The sequence below is a fragment of the Halichoerus grypus genome, chromosome 1 (assembly GCF_964656455.1).
Source record: "Halichoerus grypus chromosome 1, mHalGry1.hap1.1, whole genome shotgun sequence".
Lineage (NCBI taxonomy): Eukaryota > Metazoa > Chordata > Mammalia > Carnivora > Phocidae > Halichoerus > Halichoerus grypus.
In genome coordinates, this window is record NC_135712.1 from 127711303 (window position 1) to 127730348 (window position 19046).

The 19046-nt window shown below is 38.3% G+C and overlaps 1 protein-coding gene and 1 pseudogene across 9 annotated transcripts in view; both read right to left on the minus strand.

Moving 5' to 3' along the window:
• The window catches only part of NEK11 (NIMA related kinase 11), a 173638-nt gene that overhangs the window by 111987 nt on the left and 42605 nt on the right, over positions 1 to 19046 (minus strand). For 7 of the 9 annotated variants that reach the window (XM_078071830.1, XM_078071839.1, XM_078071818.1 and 4 more), the window contains exons 3-4: positions 16057 to 16222; positions 689 to 807 (exon numbers count right to left, since the gene is read on the minus strand). In XM_078071830.1, coding sequence (XP_077927956.1) covers positions 689 to 807; positions 16057 to 16222 — 285 coding nt within the window. Of the gene's footprint in view, positions 1 to 688; positions 808 to 13046; positions 13300 to 16056; positions 16223 to 19046 lie in introns of those variants that run through there. The other 2 variants (XM_078071843.1, XM_078071846.1) reach the window with 2 other exon arrangements.
• On the minus strand, positions 5947 to 6629 carry LOC118523344 (high mobility group protein B1 pseudogene; annotated as a pseudogene).

The window sequence follows — 19046 nt, forward strand, 5'->3', positions numbered from 1 at the left end:
TTTTGTCTCTGTATGCTCATCTTTTCAAACATGGTCATACAATCTTATGGGTCTCTAAAACATCCAAAAATTATTACTTTTGACCTCAGGAAAATACAATTAAAAGTTTTTCAAATACATTTTTAAAGCAGAGATTATAATTACAAATTACAGACAACTGAACTCATAAAATATATTTTGACCTTCTGTATCAGATATTTCATGTCAAACTGACTTTTGATTTGAGTATTTATCTCTCTGAGGCCTAAGAATATCTTCTGCCTCTATCACTTAGCTCATGGGATGTGACACTGACGCATTCTAAGGTGACCACGAAATTCATTTAAAGCATGCTAGATATTAATAGCTCAAGCTTGTTGAAAAATACGATAAATTCATAGCATGCTTAAAGGTATCTGAGAATTGCTTACAATCACAGGATATGATCAGATATATGAAAATGTGTTTAATACAAGTTTCTGTCTTATATTCAGGGCCAACTTTATTTCTAGAACAACAAAAAATGGCTATTCAAGTAAATCTATATTGAATCATTCAACAGTTTCCTCATGGAAAAGCATACTGTAGATGTTTAACTATAGTCATTTACTTTTGGACTTGCTTCCTTTCAATTCCACCCCCAAAAATTCATTTTTCAAGTTCAGACACAACTGTCAAAATCATGTCCATCAGTAACAAATGAACATACCTTTCATGCATGTAGTCAACTCCTAGCAACAGCTGGATAAACCATTCTATTATTTGACTTTCCGGAAAGGTTTTGCCAGCTTCTTTATATTCCTGAATTTTACAGTCCAGATCCCGGCCCTGAAACACAGCAGCATAATTTTTCATATTTTTCTTTCAGTTAAGATTTTTAAATGAAGCTCTCTCTACAACGGTTAATATACAGCAGTGACTGTTGATCACAAGAAAGTGAGGGCATACTGCCACTCTGGAACTCAGAGTCTCTCCTTGACCAACCTCTAGCCAGGCTCCTCTGAGTCCTCTTCTCAACTAGGCCTTGACCTTGGCTTATAAAGACTTGAACCAATACTAACACACTTCTAATAGCTCAAGGCCACATCCCTAGGGTGACACTAGTCTCCCTTAAAGTGTCTGCCTGAGAAAACTTACGGCTGCCAAAAGAATTTACTGTTTGTTCCAGCCCACACCTGTCTCCTGGTGTCTGTGGAAGGGTAGGAGCCTAATTTTAATTAATGCCAGTTAGCAAGCCCAGATATACATGAACCAACCCCTTTCCTACTTTTTGTAATTTTTCCCTTCCCTGACTCTGCTCAGGCCACCACCATTTTCCCCCTTCTTCCAGTCTCCCTTTTTATGGTCCAGTCACATATGCACTTATCAGAATATGTGCACAATCGTAAAGAGCTCAGCTCTTTTCCTGACTGCCAGTTACCAAATAAACTCTGTTTTCACCATCTTAAGTAATGCCCACTGTGTTTATCTTTGACATCACTCAAGGACAAAAACTCTTCTAAAGGGTTTTATTTTTATTACATTACTTAAACATTACCTAAAATTTATTTTTGTTACATTATATTACATCACATATTTACATGTACCCAAATAAAACTAAGAATGACTTTCCTTATACTTAGAATTTAATATAACTGTAGAAGCCTAACATATATACAAAGTAAAAATATAAAGCCAATAAGACTCAAATGAATAATATTAACTTAATATAAAGTGACTACGTTTTGGTGAAACTATATCAGTTCTTACATTGTAAATATGGCACTGGCTGCTGGGGTTCGATTCTTTTCAGTTTGGCATGTCCACACTAATGTGTCTTAAGTCATCTTGGGATGACTTAACTCTCCTTTTGTCTATTTAACTACAGTAAAATTCCCAGGAATACAGCAACAGTTGATTTATGTGGGGTCCAAACACATCATTTCAACATTTAGTCAGTCTGTCCTCCCACTCACTGGTGATAGAAAGAATAATATTTGGTGCCAAAAATGAATCATGATCACAATGACAAACATCTAAAATTGCCTGGCAGAGTCTGATAAGACCCTTTCTGATTATGCTTATATTAATGTATTTCAACTACCATAGAAATGAATATGCAAAATGTTAAATTCTCTTAGAGAAGCCCTATACCTGATCCCCTTTACCTTAAAACACTGGACAATTAAACACAATTCCAGAAGTGCGTCTCTGAAGAAAAAATAAGTGAAATGCAAGTATTTTGGTCTTTAGGGTATGCCAACAACACAGCCCCATGAGAGAAGAGAGGTAGGTACCAAGCCGTATCCCTAAGGAACATAAGAGCCAAACGTTAAGCTACTTATAGGCTTCCTGACAGAGTTTTCACTGTTAAATGCAAAGGAGAAGCATTTATAGGCAATGAAACAATCAAAAGGAAATTACTTCTAACCAAACATTAGGTCAACGAACTGACTCATTTGTAATGCATTTTTTATTTCCTTTCAGTGCAATATGCAAATATTTGCCTTGCATATTCTCACCTTCCACAAGGGCACGACAAGTCAAAAATGGCATATCAAACCTTCAACTTGCACCCTAGCTCACATTCAATTTCCTGCTGGATTTTCTGGGCCAAGGAGATCAAAGCTTGTTGGAATTCAAAAATACAGTGAATCGAATATTTGACTCCTTGTCAAAAAGACTATCATTTTCTTCTCATTCTCTAAACCTACCTTTATATCCCTCCCCTCTTTTTAATCCTAGAGTTTATCAAAGTTCTGTTGGATCATTCAAGCTATACTGTCATAATGTTTCTATAAATTGCACAAAACATTTTTTGACAATATCCTGTGAAGTAGACACGAAAGCCCTTCAGATAAAAGGTGAGCTGTAAGTGTATATATTTTTCCAATCCAGGTTTCCTCTTCTGTTCAAGAGGACCTTTCTCTCTCACACAAACACAAATGCACGCACACAAATTTTAAAACAAAAAACAAGATATCCTTTCAATACCCCATTTAGATTCTCTGAATATAATAAAATATCCCCACTGTCAGAAAGATAATTATATACTATAATATTACATATTATATATGTTGCTGTGTCCTTCCTGAATAGCTTCAGACGAGGAGTGATGGGAGGAAGGAGGGAAGGAAGAGGGAGAGAGGAAAAGAAGAAGACATGAAAGGAAAAAAGAAAAAATTGCCTTATAGAAATATCAATGAAGCTGCTTGCTTCAACCCAATGTTTCTTACTTTAGAAAGATCATACATAAGTACAGTTGTCCCTATGAAAACAGCCTTTGCATATGTAATTGTCTACCCCAATTGTAATAACACTAAAATTTGGACAAATTCATGTATTAAAATAGCATTTTTTTCTAGAATTTATCCCCAATAAATTATAGAAATATGAATTTTACACATTTGTATTAGCTTTGGTATTGTTTTCTTCGTGAGTGAGCAGAATTATGTTCTCTGTGAGTTAGCTTGCCATGATGGGAGCACACTTCCTGGGTGACATTTAGTGTTAGTCTGAAAATTACCTCCTAATGCTCTCTCCTCAAGTGGTGACTGGAACTTGCTTATCTGTTTCCTGCATTGATATTAAGTATGCATGCAATTTCCCATGACTAAATAAATAAATATATAGAGAGATTTATTTACATATATATATTGCTATTAAAAAAAAAAAGAGAGGCGCCTGGGTGGCTCAGTTGGTTAAGTGACTGCCTTTGGATTGAGCCCTGCATCGGGCTCCCTGGTCGGCAGGAAGCCTGCTTCTCCCTCTCCCACTCAGCCTGCTTGTGTTCCTGCTCTCGCTGTCTCTCTCTCTCTGTCAATTAAATACATAAATAAAATCTTTAAAAAAATAAAAATATTTTAGTATATGTGCTGCCGAAGCGAGCACTAAAAAAATAAAAATAAAAATAAAGAAAGAACAGGGTCTTCAATAGTGGGCCTCAAAGTGAAATGTCAAAAGGAGATTACACAAATTGCCTCTTGCTCTCTGAGCAGAACCATAAGAAAGAGAAATGAACCAGATCCTAATATTAAGCAAGGAATGTGTTTAGTTGACAAGACAGAACGCCAAAAGATTAATCAGAGAGCTGGGTCTCATCCCCCTCAACTAACTGCCCCTGCAATTTTCATTTTGCACATTTATCTCTAAGAAAAATATTTGCTTTGTATTTCGTTCTTTAATAAATACTCTGTAGATTATTTTCTTAGGATTTAAATTAGGTAATCAAGTCACCCATAGATTAAGATAACAAATTACACTTACACAACAAAAGAAATACAATTTTTTTTGTGAAGCAGTCTGATTTTAACTCAGCAATATGAAAAGCATTTATGACTTTCTTTCCCTAAGCCATCTTCCACGTAAAAATCAACTGTTTTTGATAAAATGTCATACCTCAGTTTAAGAAGTTCTTATTACAATATCTATAGGTGCATTGTTTTCTTAATTTTGTCTTTGAGAGATATTTAATGATGACTATTGCTAAAAAAAATACTTTAGTGAAGGGCACCTGGGTGGCTCGGTCAGTTAAAGTGTCTGCCTTCGGCTCAGGTCATGATCCCAGGGTCCTGGGATTGAGTCCCGCATCAGGCTCCCTGCTCAGTGGGGAGTCTGCTTCTCCCTCTGCCCCTTTCCCCAGCTCGTGTGCTCTCTCCCTCTCAAAAATAAATAAATAAAATCTTTAAAAAAAAAAACAAACTTTAGTGAAGAGTACTGACTTTGACTTAAACCATTATTAATGTTGCCGTAACTCTACACTGCTCACAGAAAACGCTTTCTTTCACTAATATCACCCCTTGAAAGTTGCAAATAAAGCTTTGATGTTAACTTCTGAAGTTCTGAAAATCTGTAACCCAAAATGTACCATTTGATGGGTTAACAGCATCTCCTCCCTCCCCCATCCCGATTAGCCAACATGAGGTTGATTTTGAAATGCCAAGACCTTGAAGAAATGAAGAACAACTCAAATACAGTGTCTAATCACCATCTTTGATTCCATTAAAGTTTTAAATCCTAAAAGCATTTAATTAAAAAAAGTTAATCCATGTTTTTTTAAGTCATCTACAGAAGCACTTACAACCATTTTAAAAGACTAAAGTAGAGCATTCTCAGAGGCCTGGATACCATGAAACTGCAACATTCAGAGCATACACAAAGGACAAAATAATCTCAGGATTTTAGGGCTGGAAGAAGCTTGAAAATTGTTCTGCCCTACTTCATTTTAAAATAAAAAAGCTGCCCCTTATTAATTCACTTGGTTGACATCTTAAAGTGCTGTTCTGTTATACTCTATGTCACCTTTACACAAGTTTCTAATACATCCTTCCAGTGGATCTCAAATGTCAGCAGGCATCAGAATCATCCATGTTGCTTGTTTAAAAGGCATACTCCTGCACCAAATCAACAGAGACTCTGAGGACAATGGAATCTGTATTTTTTAAATTTTTTTTAATAAAACAAATTGTATTTACTTAGAAGCATTCAGAATGTCAACAAAATAGTTGCAACCTTTTTTTTTTTTTTGCAATTACAGAGTGGTATTTAGTTAACAGAACAGCAATAATTTCGTAGAAGCTGCATCAGAGACAACTGAAGATGAAAAAACTATCATCCCTGGGGGCACCCGACTGGTTCAGCCGGTAGAACACGACTCTGTACCTCTGAGGTTGTGAGTTCAAGCCCCACGCTGGGGGTAGAGATTACTTAAAAAAATAAAATCTTAAAAAAAAGAAAAGAAAAGAAAAACTACCATCCCCATATATAACTAATTTGTGCTGTGCACCAACAAGAACCTACTTTAAATTTCCATGCCAATTTCCCACCTCCACACTGTACCAGGCAAGCTTAGTGGCTACAGAAAAAACTACCAGGACAGGGCTGTCAAAAGACACATTCGGGAGTGTGTTAAGTATACAAAAAAAAGATAAAAACAAATCTTACACAGCCTTACATTTCAATTTTTTTTCTTTAAAAGGAGTGAGTTGTATACGGAGGTTGGGGGGGGGGGTTACATGCGTTATAGACAAGGGAAAAAAACTGCCCTAGCACCAACTTATTTGTCATCATCTTCTTCATCTTCCTCCTCTTCCTCGTCTTGCTTGTCTTCCTTCTTTTTCTTGCTTTTTTCAGCCTTGACGACTCCCTGTTTTGCTGCATCGGGCTTTCCTTTAGCGCGGTATGCAGCAATCTCCTTTTCATAGTTTTCCTTCAGCTGAGCAGCGTTCTTTTCGTGAGGCTGCTTGTCATCTGCAGCAGTGTTATTCCACAGCTCTCCCAGTTTCTTTGCAACGTCACCTATGGATAGGCCGGGATGTTCTCCTTTGATTTGGGGGTGATACTCAGAATAAAACAAGAAAAAGGCCTAAGGAGGCCTCTTGGGTGCTTTGGGATCCTTGAACTTCTATTTTTGTTTCCCCTTTAAGGGGGATGTAAGTTTTCATTTCTCTTTCATAACGGGCCTTGTCCACCCTCGTCATGTCTTCAAATTTTCCTTTCTCTTTAGCAGACATGGTCCTCCACCTCTCTGAGCACTTCTTAGAAACATCTGAGAAGTTGGCTGAAGCATCTGGGTGCTTCATCTTGTGTTCCTCTAGGCAAGTTTGCACAAAGAATGCATATGATGACATTTTGCTTCTCGACTTCTTAGGATCTCTTCTGCCCACGTTTAATTATTTTCCTCAGTGAGGCACAGAGTCGCCCAATGCCCGTCAGGCTCTCACTCACCCCAGTGTTGTCTCTATGGAGCTCAGTGTACTGCAATGGCTATAAGGAATCCCTATTTTTCAACAAGAATTCTAAGTGACTCTGGGACAGGTAGCCCATGGACCACACTTTAAGAAAAGGCTGCATGTTGGCTAACTGAACATAATTAAAATAAAATAAAATAAAATTTATGGTTAAATAAAAAAAAAAAGAAAGAAAGAAAGGGGTGCCTGGGTGGCTCAGTCGTTAAGCGTCTGCCTTCGGCTCAGATCATGATCCCAGGGTCCTGGGATCGAGCCCTGCATCGGGCTCCCTGCTCCACGGAAGGCCTGCTTCTCCCTCTCCCACTCCCCCTGCTTGTGTTCCCTCTCTCGCTCTCTGTCAAATAAATAAAAAAAAATCTTTGAAAAAAAAAATAAAGAAAATGCTGCTAGATAATAACACAAATGGGCCATATACATAATATTTCACCCATCAAGGGAAACATTTGTTCCAGTAGTTTGAAAAATTCCAAAGGCAAAAGATGTATTTGGGACAGTCAGGGTTGAATAATAATCATTTTATAATGATATATTTTAAAAACCTGTGGCATTACTAAAGAGAACACCAATAAATGGAGGTGGAGGGGGGCAGGGAAGGAGATCATCTGTCATTGTAGAACCCGAAGACATTTCCTTAGAATTCTAGAAGTTCACTGTAACGGAGTGGATAAAAGTGGGGTCAATGGAGGCCACACCACGCTCTTAAAAGCAAAATAAGAAAATCCAGTTTCTAAATAGGTACTAAATAATGGCATGTAGTATCATGATGTTTATGTCTGATAATATAAATGAGCATTCCTGAGTTTAGTTGCTAATTTCTTTTTCCAAATTCTTTTAGAGTAAGTGTTCTTCCTGTTGAGGCAAATGTACATGAATAAGAATAAAATGATAGAACTTATTTTTATCTTAAGAAGTGACATGAAGTGCTTTCATCTATAAATCACTGGGTTGTTTTTAAAATAAAGTATTTGAAGTGGATTGTTCTGATCCTATTTTTGAACACTTACATTTATATAAAGTCATATGTCAGCTAAAGCCATATCCCACATGCTGTATGCTCTACTGGGTTTATGAATTGCTTTATATTTAGTGCATTAGTACAAATCTTTTAAATAAAACTAGTTTTGCTTTTCAATTTTTACATTAACAATTTTAAAAATCAGTGGCCTTACTTTTTAACTTTATTGTTAAAAGGCCAAAACATTTCATAGTTTAAGTAAAGAAAATAAATAGAACAAATCAAATTAATCATGAGTAGATCAGTTCAGGTATATAAAATCATGAGACACTCACATGATTTACAGTCTTCCTTAATTGAATAAAGTCTAGACCCATAGAATTGGCACAGAGCAAATTCAGGAAGGCCCAACTATTCCAGGATGGAGCTGCCCAGATAAAACAGAGACCCCTGATGGGACCTACCTCTCTAAAGATAATGCTTAGTTCCCTCAATCAGCAGCAATCCCAGCAAAGCGGCCACTAAAGACAGCCCTGATGTGTGGACACCTGGAGCTCACATTGGGAAGAATGGTGCTATAAACTGAATGTTTGTGTCCCCCCAAAATACCTATGTAGAAATCTTAACCCCCAGCATGACAGTCTTGTGGGGGGGGGGGCATTGGGAAATGATTAGATCATGAGAGTGGAGACTCCTGAATAAAATTAGTGGCTTTATAAAGAGACCCCAGAGAACTCCCTCACCCCTACTACCATGTGAGGACAGCAAGAAGATGACCAACCATCTATAAACCAGGACTCTGGCCTTCACAGACACCGAATCTGCTGGAATCTTGATCTCAGACTTCAAGCCTTCAGAACCATGAGAAATAAATTTCTGTTGTTTATAAACCACCCAGTCTATGATATATTGTTATAGCAGCCTCAATGGACTAAGACAGATGGTCACTAATCAATGTCACAATAATCAATATCCCAGGAGTCTCTCTCAACCATAAAAAAAATTTGGATGGAAGTGGTCCCAGATACAGGACAATAAGCAGTAGCTTTATGAGACATATCATTACCAAATTCACTTGCAAGAGTGTACTGACACCGACTAGAAGTTCAAGATTATAAAACTCAGCCTACTTACTTGGTTTATTTAAGCAGTTTTACATAAATAAGAAACATAAGAGAAAATTGCAAATTTTCCTTTTTACAGTACAAACAGATCCTTGGCAAGTAATCACTTGAAAATTGCTATCAGACCCATTAGTGTTTAAGATTTGCATGTTTCCTCCTTCCGGCATGAATCATCCTAACAGTTACAAGTCAGACTCAGAGTTAAAAATTAGCTTGCCTTCTAGAAAACAACTGGAAAGGGGAGATGGGAGAAGCAACGATTATAATCACCACTTCCATTATTGACAGTCTACTAGGTGCAAAGCTCTAACAGCCATTTTTTCGATATTCATTATTTCAAATCCCTAAAAAACCTAACAAAAGAGGTGTTGTTACACTATCTTAATATCAGGAAAAGTATCAGAGAAATGAAATAACTTGTTCAGGGAAATGGACCAAGATTTGAACAGAAGTCAGCGTGATGACAAAGTCCAAACACTCTCCACTATTTCAAACCCTACCCAGTCTCCGAGTGAGAGAAATAAAATACTTAATAACATCATCAACACACTAAAATATCCATGTGTGTGCAAACTAATAGGCATGTCTTTATGTATAACTGGAGATAAAGATACAGAATATAAATGAGAATAAGCCAAGAAAAGGAAATGCACGGGTACATGTGAATTGTGAGATGATCACCACATTCGAGTTAACTGATACATCCAATACTTCACAGTTACCTTTTTTCCTTTTTTTTCCCTTCTTCTTCTTTTTATTTATTTATTTATTTATTTATTTATTTATTTATTTATTTATTTTTGGTGGTGAGAGCACTTGAGATTTACTCTCTTGGCAAATTTCAGGTGTACAGTACAGTATTGTTAACTATGTCACTGTCCCCAGAACTTGTTCATCTTATAACTGAGAGTTTCCATTTTATATTTTTTATATTTTCCAATAATTCTCATAGGCTTGACTAGTATGCTCTGCAGATATTTGTGTTCTGGGCCACGATCTGAAACATGTTTAGTTAACATTGCTGGTATGAGCAATAAAACAGTCAATCTCTTCTAATTCATGCCCGTGTACAGATAGATAATTACATGCTTGGGAGGTAGGAACCATGGACTATTTGGTTGACTCTATTAAATATTAAGGAAGAAATTAGAGCAATCCAAGTAGAAAGAAAAAAGGAGCAGTTTTCCTAATACCCCTGGTCCTGGTTTTACCCTGGACAAAATTCAATATTCCAGCCATGTGATTGCCAGAAAATCACCCCACCTCTCTGGGGCCCTGTTTCCTCATCTATAAAATAGAATAATATACAACAATCTACTTCTCCTTGCAAAAGGAGGAGGGCATGTTAAGAAGACACAGGAGTCACCATGAAGGAACCCCAACAGCTAAAGCTGGAGGAGTCTGAACAACAAAATAAATCATGAGTATTGGGTTATAACCCATAAAATAAAATAAATATTCATGAGCTCATGATGATATAAATAATTGAATAAATACATAAGTGGAAAGGGAACAGTAGAACAGCTATTCCTTATAAGAGAATCCCAATTAGTAAATGTAGAAAGAATGAGGGAAATACATAATCACCATTAGGAAAACATCAGAGTTAAAAGAGCTCCAGGCAACCTTCACTGGAAGATGCTAAAATCAGTGGGTGAAAGTTTGAGGAAATACAGGATTATTAGCATAGTCTCAAAGTATCTTTCCCAAGATATTTATCCACTACAAAAAAAGGAAATAGTAACTTTACAGTGGAGAAATCCAGCAGACATAACTTCAATCAAATAATCAAAGCTAACATCACCAGTAATAAGATGTACTAACATCATGCCCCCTCGTAATATGATATACTGAGAAGGACACCACATCACTTCTGTGGTAGTCTTGCCCAGAATATATAACCTCAATCTAATCATGAGAAAAACATCAGGCAAATCCAAACTGAGAGGCCTTCTACAAAATAACTTACCAGTACTCCTCAAAAGTATCAAGGTCATAAAAAAAAAAAAAAAAAAAAAGGCTGGAAAGGGAAACTGTCCCAGATCAGAAAGGACTAAGGAGATACAATTAAATGCATTGTAGGATCCTAGATTGGGCCCTGGAACAGACAAAGACACTAGGAAGGAAACTGGTAAAATATTAATATTCTGGTTTTGATAACTATACAGAGATTATAGAAGTTGTTAACATTAGGAAATGTGTTTAACTGCAAACACATTACAATTAAAGGTGAAGTATTAGGTTCTTAAATCATGGTCCATGCTTTTCTACCTCTAAGCTTTTTATCACATTATTCCCTTTAACTCAAATGTCCTTGCCCCGTCTCTTTGACCAAATCCTTGCCAAACTGCAAGTTCAAATATAATGCCACCTCCTCCATGGTTCCTGCAGTCCAAAGTCATTTCTTCCTCTCTTAACTCCCACAGCACTTTAACCACCCCGTTCCCTTGATCCTTACCACATCCCCCTTGTATTTTTGCCATTGTTAGAAATGGTTCATTTATTCTACCAGACAGGTTCATTAAAGAAATACTAGCATATTATCTCCGTTGCCCCACACTCTCTAGAACTGTATCGGACACAGAGTTGGGGATCAATGATTACTACTGCCTTTGTGAACTTGAAATTCTTAAGGAGCCAATAAATAACCTAGAATGCCAATTTATTCATATGCACTGAGAACTACAACTGCCAAGACAACAGGGAGCTCTTGTCAGTTTAGCCAGCAGATTTTTTTCCTTTTAGAAGAGGCCTAAGTAGAGAGCTGCATTGTATTCAGAAGTTGCACATGGAGCAAGGAGAATAGACTAGGCAATTTTCATGAATAATAGCACCAAGCGAGGTGCCTGAGCATAAAACCTAACCCATCGTCAGAGCCATACTTCACAGTTCTCAGGTTTGGGCCTCATCTTTTCTCAGTGCTCCATAAACACTAACAAAGTTTTCCTTTATGACTCCATTTTTCTATTTGTACACTAACCATCCCCCTTTTTATGCAGTTCGCAGCCTTGGCCACACAGTCAAATCACTTGGAGATCATTCAAAACTCCTGATGTCTAGATAAAAATCCAGGTCAATTAAATCAGACTTTCTGGAGATGGGCCTCAGGTCTTGTAATTTTTTAAATCTTCTGGTGATTCTAATGTACAGCCAAGGTTGAGCACTACTGTTCTACTGATAAATTTTTGTTTAGTTATGTTAATATCGCTAAGCAGAAAATAGACAAGTCCAACCTTTCCTGCTTTTGGTGGATAGTCATATGTTCTCTCTCTACTGAAGATATGTGATCTCACCTATCCTCTACTGCATCTATTAAGTGAATGTCCGGGTTTCTGGGGATGTCTTGTCCTCACCCAAAATGACAACCTTCAGGTAGTATCTCACAGGTCTCTGCAGTACATTGTTAGGGAGCCAACAAAATAAGGCAGGACAAAATGCTTTTGACATATATAACAGGTAGAAGGATCCAATGTTTTATCTTTTACCATTAGTGTTTGACAGAAATGAGGTGGGAGGCAGCTGGAAGCAAGTGATAAAGAATTCGTGAGAAAAAAAAAATTTCTGAGTGCTAATTTCCTTCTGGCTCACTCCGTGGGTCCATGTGATACAAAAATGAATCAGAAAAGGATCGATCTCACATTGAAAGTTTGAGATGGTTTCTACTATGTATAATGTGCTGAGTGCCAAGAGACATAAAATGCTATGGGGTGGCAGTAGGGGGACCAGGTGGGGAGAGATTTCCAGCCAGGAGATTATGGGGTCTTTCTAAAGGAGGATGGATTTCTGCTGGGCCTGGGAGGATGACTAGGACTTGAAGAAGGACATTCTGAAATGGAATGGTCCAAGTACAGATGAAGAGGTGTGAAACTATGCAGTATGGACAGGAAACAGGAAGTAGTTCCATTTAACCCTGGGTGGTGGGGGTGGGGGAGAAGAGAAGACACCAATATTTGAAATACTCTCCCACTTTGGTAGTTTTGGAACTATTCCTCATCAAAGATTTGGTTAGATCTTGACAAGAAGTTGTGAGAGTTCAGTTATTTGCTTTTCACACTCATAATCTGATGTGATGTGCCCAAAAGGTTGAGTGGTGGATGTAGCAGCCTCATGAATGCATTTATATATTTCGATCTTGCAAGGTCCCAAATTAAATTACAAAAGAGCAAACTTGGAGATAAAAAGACCAACTATTTCAATGGTGATGGGCATTTTCCTATGAGGTGCAAGTTTGGCCATCTGCTATTTCCAATATTATCTTACCTCAATAAAAAGAGGATAATGCCAAGCTTGTGCGAGTTAAGAGCAAATTTGGGTCTGAAGATGAGAAATATCTCTGTTAACAACAAGAACGAGTGATCCGCACACGTCATTCCTTGGGAGTCGGGGAAGTGACAGGCTGACAGCTCAGCAGCATGGAGCCCTGGAAGCCCCGCAGAGGTTCCCCGGGCCTGCCTGCGGTCATCACCATAGCAACGCCCCTCCTGAGAGAGTAGCTCAGTCCTTGGAAACCACCAGAATTTAAAAATTAACGCAGATGTTCCTGGACTGGATCCTGTGCGAGAAGAAACATACAGAAATGTCCTTTCTAAGGATATAAATGGGACAAGTGGGCTACCTTTGAAGATGGATTGTGGATTAGAAGGGTGGTTCTCAAACTTAGATGTGTTTTGGACTTGCCTGGTGGACTTGTCAAAACAGAGACTGCCAGACCCCACCTCCAGAATTTCTGATTTAGCACGGCTGGGGTCGAGTGCCCAAGTAATAGTGATGCTGCTGGCCTGGGATCACATTTTAACATGTACTGGATTAAATACCAGCATTGTTTTTTCCTTTAAAAAAAAAAAGATTTTATTTATTTATTTGTCAGACAGAGAGCACAAGCAGGGGGAGCGGCAGGCAGAGGGAGAGGGAGAAGCAGAGTCCCCACTGCAGGGAGCCCGATGTGGGACTTGATCCCAGGACCCTGGGATCATGACCTGAGCTGAAAGCAGACACTCAACTGACTCAGCCACCCAGGAATCCCACCAGTATTGTTTCAATGTTAGTTTTCTGATTTTGATCATTGTACCGTGATTATATAAAACAGTGTCCTTGGCCTTAGAAAATACAGTAGTATTTAGAACAAAGAGCCATTGTGTCTGCAACTCCCTCTCAAGTGGTTTAGGAAAAAAATACAGATAGATAGATGAATAAATAGAATGATAAAGCAAATGTGGGAAAATTATTACAACTGGCAAATCTGGACGAACAGTGCATTGTGTTATTCTTATAACTTTTCTGGTAGATTAAAATTACATTAAAGTTAAAAATATTTTAAAAATAAGGCAGGGAAAGAAAGTTCTAGCTTATCACCTGGAGCTGTCCAATATGGTAGCCAGTAGCCATACGGGGTTATTTAAATTTAAATATATTAAAATTAAATAAAATTTAACATCCAGCTCCTTGATCATACTAGTCACACTTTGTCAAGTGCTGAAGAGTCATGTGGGACTATGGACTACTGTATTGGACAACACAAATATAGAACATTTCCATTATCACAGAAAGCTCTATTGCACAGTACTGACCACAGTGAAAAATATTGTTAAGACCAGGAAAGAATCTTTGGAAAATCCAATGTGCCAAAAGCAGCAGTAGATGTAACAGTAAGTCTTAAGTAGTAGGAGTCAGTTGTCTCCCAAATAAAATAGTTGATTAACTGAAGGGCTAAAGGAAGAAAAATGATTAAATTATAGCAGATGGATCATATTGTAGTTACATATGGAAATACCTATAGTTTTGCACGGATTCATGACATACATGCCAGAGTAGCTGTTCATTATCACTGTTCTGCACAACTCATCATTTTGTTTTTCTTAACAGTCCATTGGCTAAAGGAGAAGTAGACATCCAAATGTAGGGGTTCTCCTGCCCCCACTCTTTCCCCCTCACTTTCTTTCAAGCACAGGAATGGACAAGGAAACACCTGGCAATGCTGAGCTGAGGAGGCTGACCTGCAGGGAAATAGCTGAGACTTGGAATATCTCAAACTCGCAGATATTTTACCCGGGCTTTCAGCTTCATATTGGTTAATACACCAGCTAATGTATCAAGCAGGCAAGGCTGGCTTTTGTTGCTATCCCTACTCCTTCCGAGTTTCTTCTCCTGCCTCTTCTTTTCTGTATCTCAAACACATAGCACCCTCTGGTTGTCCAAAGTTTCTGACCAAACAGGGCTGCCTTCCATTCTAATGAGCATCTTCCTTGTTTCCAGCATCCTTTCTTTCAGGCCCCAGCAACACACAGGTGATGAACTGACTAAATTCACTCTAAAATATGAAAAGCACCAAATTCCCCCAAGGTGCATTTGGCTAAGACTAGCTCCCAGAATGTTCTGGGAGATACTTTCTGAGCAAGGTCATCTTCATGTTCTCTCTGCCTGACCCAGCCGTTCTAACTCCCCTCTACCTAGCCTCTCAGGAACAAACATACAGATTCATAGTACAGCTGCACCTTGTCAGCTTCCCCCTCTGGTACCCTTCCAAGCAGTTTCAGTCTCAGTTGGAGCTCAGTAAAATGTACAGCTATTACTTGCAGAGAACATGGAGTGGCAGGGAAAATTACAAATACATGAAGTCATAAATCACAAATTGATAAATATGAAGAAAGATTTCCATGAAGAAAATGAGCCATATTTCCATTTCCAAATTTCCATTGGGCAAAATGAGGAACAGGCCTAGAACCCAAAACTCAAGAGATAGACCTCTGCTCTGTCCAGGCCCCTATTACAGCATTTAAATGTCCATCTAAGCATTGGACCATTGTTGTATCGCTTCTCGGCCTTTTGGCTAAGATCAAGTGTAGCATTGGACCATTGTAGAAGGTTTGGGTGACCCTCCCCTAAACTACTCCCTCTCCAAGAAGCACTCTCCCATAGCAACTACTCCTTCACTGGAAGTGGGTTTGTCAATTACCCAGAGAGCATCAATCTTAGCTGCAAGACACCATATCCCACGTCTTTATAGCTCACCTTGTGGGTTTTTTAAGTTTTTATTTAAATTCCAGTTAGTTAATATACAGTGTAATATTAGTTTCAGGTGTACGATATAGTGATTCAACACTTTCATACAACACCTGGTGCTCATCACAACATCCTTAATCCCAATCATCTATTTAACCCATCCCCCCCCAACCTGTGATTTGATCACTGAACTTATGAGATGTCTCCTTACAGACAGCTACATACTGTGAAACAGATTTCTACTGAGAATTCCAAAAGAGGAGAGTCTCACCTCACAGTACTCTGTGATAATGCAGAAATTATCTTGCTCCACAAAGCTTGCATGGAACTTGACAATAGCCGGGTGGTCCAGCTTGGAAAGGAGCTGGGCCTCCAAATTGGCCTGCACAGTCTCATTTGGATTAAGATCTCCAACAGAGATTTCCTTCAGTACCTTTCTGCAGGCAAACAAACAAACAAAGATAAAAATTTAAATACATTTGAAGTTAAAAAATAACTACTATGAACAAGTGGTTCAGGGCCACCTAATTAATGTCCAGGCCATGACCTACTCATGGGTCTGGTATTGTCTGTTATGACGCTGTGTCTCCTCGTGGTCCCTGGGCCTGCTGGCCTATCCTGGCCACTGACATACTTGCAGCTCTACAGATTTGGTCAAACAGGGCAGAGCCTGAGCTAATCTTGAGCAACATTGCTGAGGTGGCTCCTCCTCTGCCTCTGTAGATATCTCAGTTTCCCTTTGTCTTTCACATAGTGTCTCTGCTTCCATCTGTCTCTTTCTGTCTCTCTGTGAGACTCTGTCTCTTTCTAACTCTCACCTTATCTGTTTTCCTCTGCTTTTCTATTTCTCTCTATTCCTATCTTGGTATCTATCTCTGTTTTTTTTGTCTCTCTCTATATATATATATGTATTTATTAATCTATCAACTCTGCCTGTGTCTGTCTTTCTCTCTTTACCTATGTCCTTCTCTCTCTCTCTGACTCTGTGTCTCTCTCTGCCTCTGTGTGGGTGTGTGTATAAGCATGCTTCTTTCTCTCAGTTCTAAAATTTTCCAAATCTAACAACTTAATATCAATAGGGCCATTATCTATTTAGTTTCTTTTTTAAACTACTCTTGGCATAGCATACTTTATTGCTGTTGGTATTTAGGAGAAGAAAAAAATCTAAAAACACTGATAGAGAGGTATTTAGGATCTCAAGCATGTATAAATGGAAAAAGAGCTCATTAAATCTCCAAATTAATTTTAAAACTGTGATAACTCAATGAGGAGTGGACCAAAACACTATCTCTTACCATCTGAGAAAAAAATAGTCTGATGAACAAACCAATTATAGTACCAAGTGTAAACTAGATTGCTGAGGAAAAGCACTTTAGAGCACCAATTATGTGTGCAGACAGATTCTGCTGATTATAAGTGAACGTTAGCTATTCATTAAGGCAAGTTCTGCAGAACCCATACTAGAAAACATTTTGCAAAGATGTTCTTTAAGAGTTACAACCTATGCATATTAATGAAAATGTATTTATAGTAGAAACAGTCTTAATTAAAGGCCCTTCAACCAACACACGGATGAACCAGAGTTCTCCAGTTCTTTCTAACAGATGCCGATGGTTGCCTTTGCCATAGGGAACACTTGTGCCTAGTAGGTGCTCTCCAGCACATCCATTAACTTCTGCCCTTCCAGGCAAGATGTGTGCTTACCCAAGTCATTGTGCTTATTCCCAAACTTGATTATGCCAGTTGTGCTTGTTGCTGTAAATTTGTGACTTCAATTTGACAAACTGATGAAGGATGAGTATGAGTGTTATCTTTGCAAGGAAAACTGAGTTAAATGTTTGCCAAAAAACTTGATAGTAACAAGTTGCCAAAAAAAAAAAAATGCTGATTGTAATTGACAAGATAGTGCTAAAAAGTTGGGTTAAAAATGTAAAATTGAGTATTTTGAATTCAGGTTGCTAAATTTTCATTCCATTTTAAAGAATGTAAACCTGGAAGACAACATATATTGGATGTAGTTTATGCAAAAAAGATGAAGGGACCTCTAATCAGAAAACATTAGATGTTGGTTGTGCATCAAAAAATGGGAAACAATGTACAATGATATGTTTTAAGTTGATATAAATGTTTTCATTATGTCATTTCACTTAAAAATTGTTTACCCTGTTTACCCAAGTACCAGCCCCAATCACATTGGATAGGAGAGCTCCTATCATCCTTAAAAAAGTAATTATACTATGAACTTTTCATTGATTCAAATAAGACTTTTTCCTATTGTTTCACTGTGGAGGAAATTTCCTGAGGCAACACCGGAGATAGAGCCTGTTTCTTTGTTCAGACTCAGGGCCTAGAAGCTTAGCTATTAAAGTTAGCACTGTATCCTGTAGTTTTTGCCCATCCCATTCCTCAGTGGCAAACATTTCATAAAAATTCTAGGTTAGACCATCTGTCCTAGAAGCTGAGACACTATGTAGGAAAACTCAGAAAGTGTCCTTATTTTACCTGATTCCTATCAGGTGTTGGATGACATTTGGCATTTTTTCTGAACCAATAAACGTTTGGTGTTAAGTGTCCATTCTCCAAAATCTCATCAGGAGAACCTTCTATTTCAAGATGGCCCTTACTGGGAAATCAGTTTTCCTAAAACTTGAGTCCTTTATAACATTTTATTCATTTTAAATGTTCTTCATGGTCTTCCCAGTATGAACTCATCCACCCCCAAAAGACCAGCACGGCAGGCCCTGGCTACATTAGATAGGATGGCCCTGCACCAGGAGCCCCACAGGCCCCACCCTGCCATTTACAGGAGTCTTTAACTAGGACTGCAATTTAGAAAGTTGGAACATTTGATTCCCTTCCTCTGATGGGGCTTTGTTAGGTAAAAAACACCTAATCAGGCCTCTAATTGATCATGAAGTGGATTCTAGAGAAATACTTGCTTGGTGGGGCGCCTGGGTGGCTCAGTCGTTAAGCATCTGCCTTTGGCTCAGGTCATGATCCCAGTGTCCTGGAATCGAGCCCAGCATCGGGCTCCCTGCTCCGCGGGAAGCCTGCTTCTCCCTCTCCCACTCCCCCTGCTTGTATTCCCTCTCTCCCTATCTCTCTCTCTGTCAAACAAATAAATAAAATCTTAAAAAAAAAAAAAGAAAAGACAGGTTTACCAATCAATGAGAACGGCAGAACTCCAGCGCTAGGGGAGTACAGCACAGAATTCATTGCTTTTTTCCCCATGATTCTTTAGTCTTTCAAAGTAAATTATTT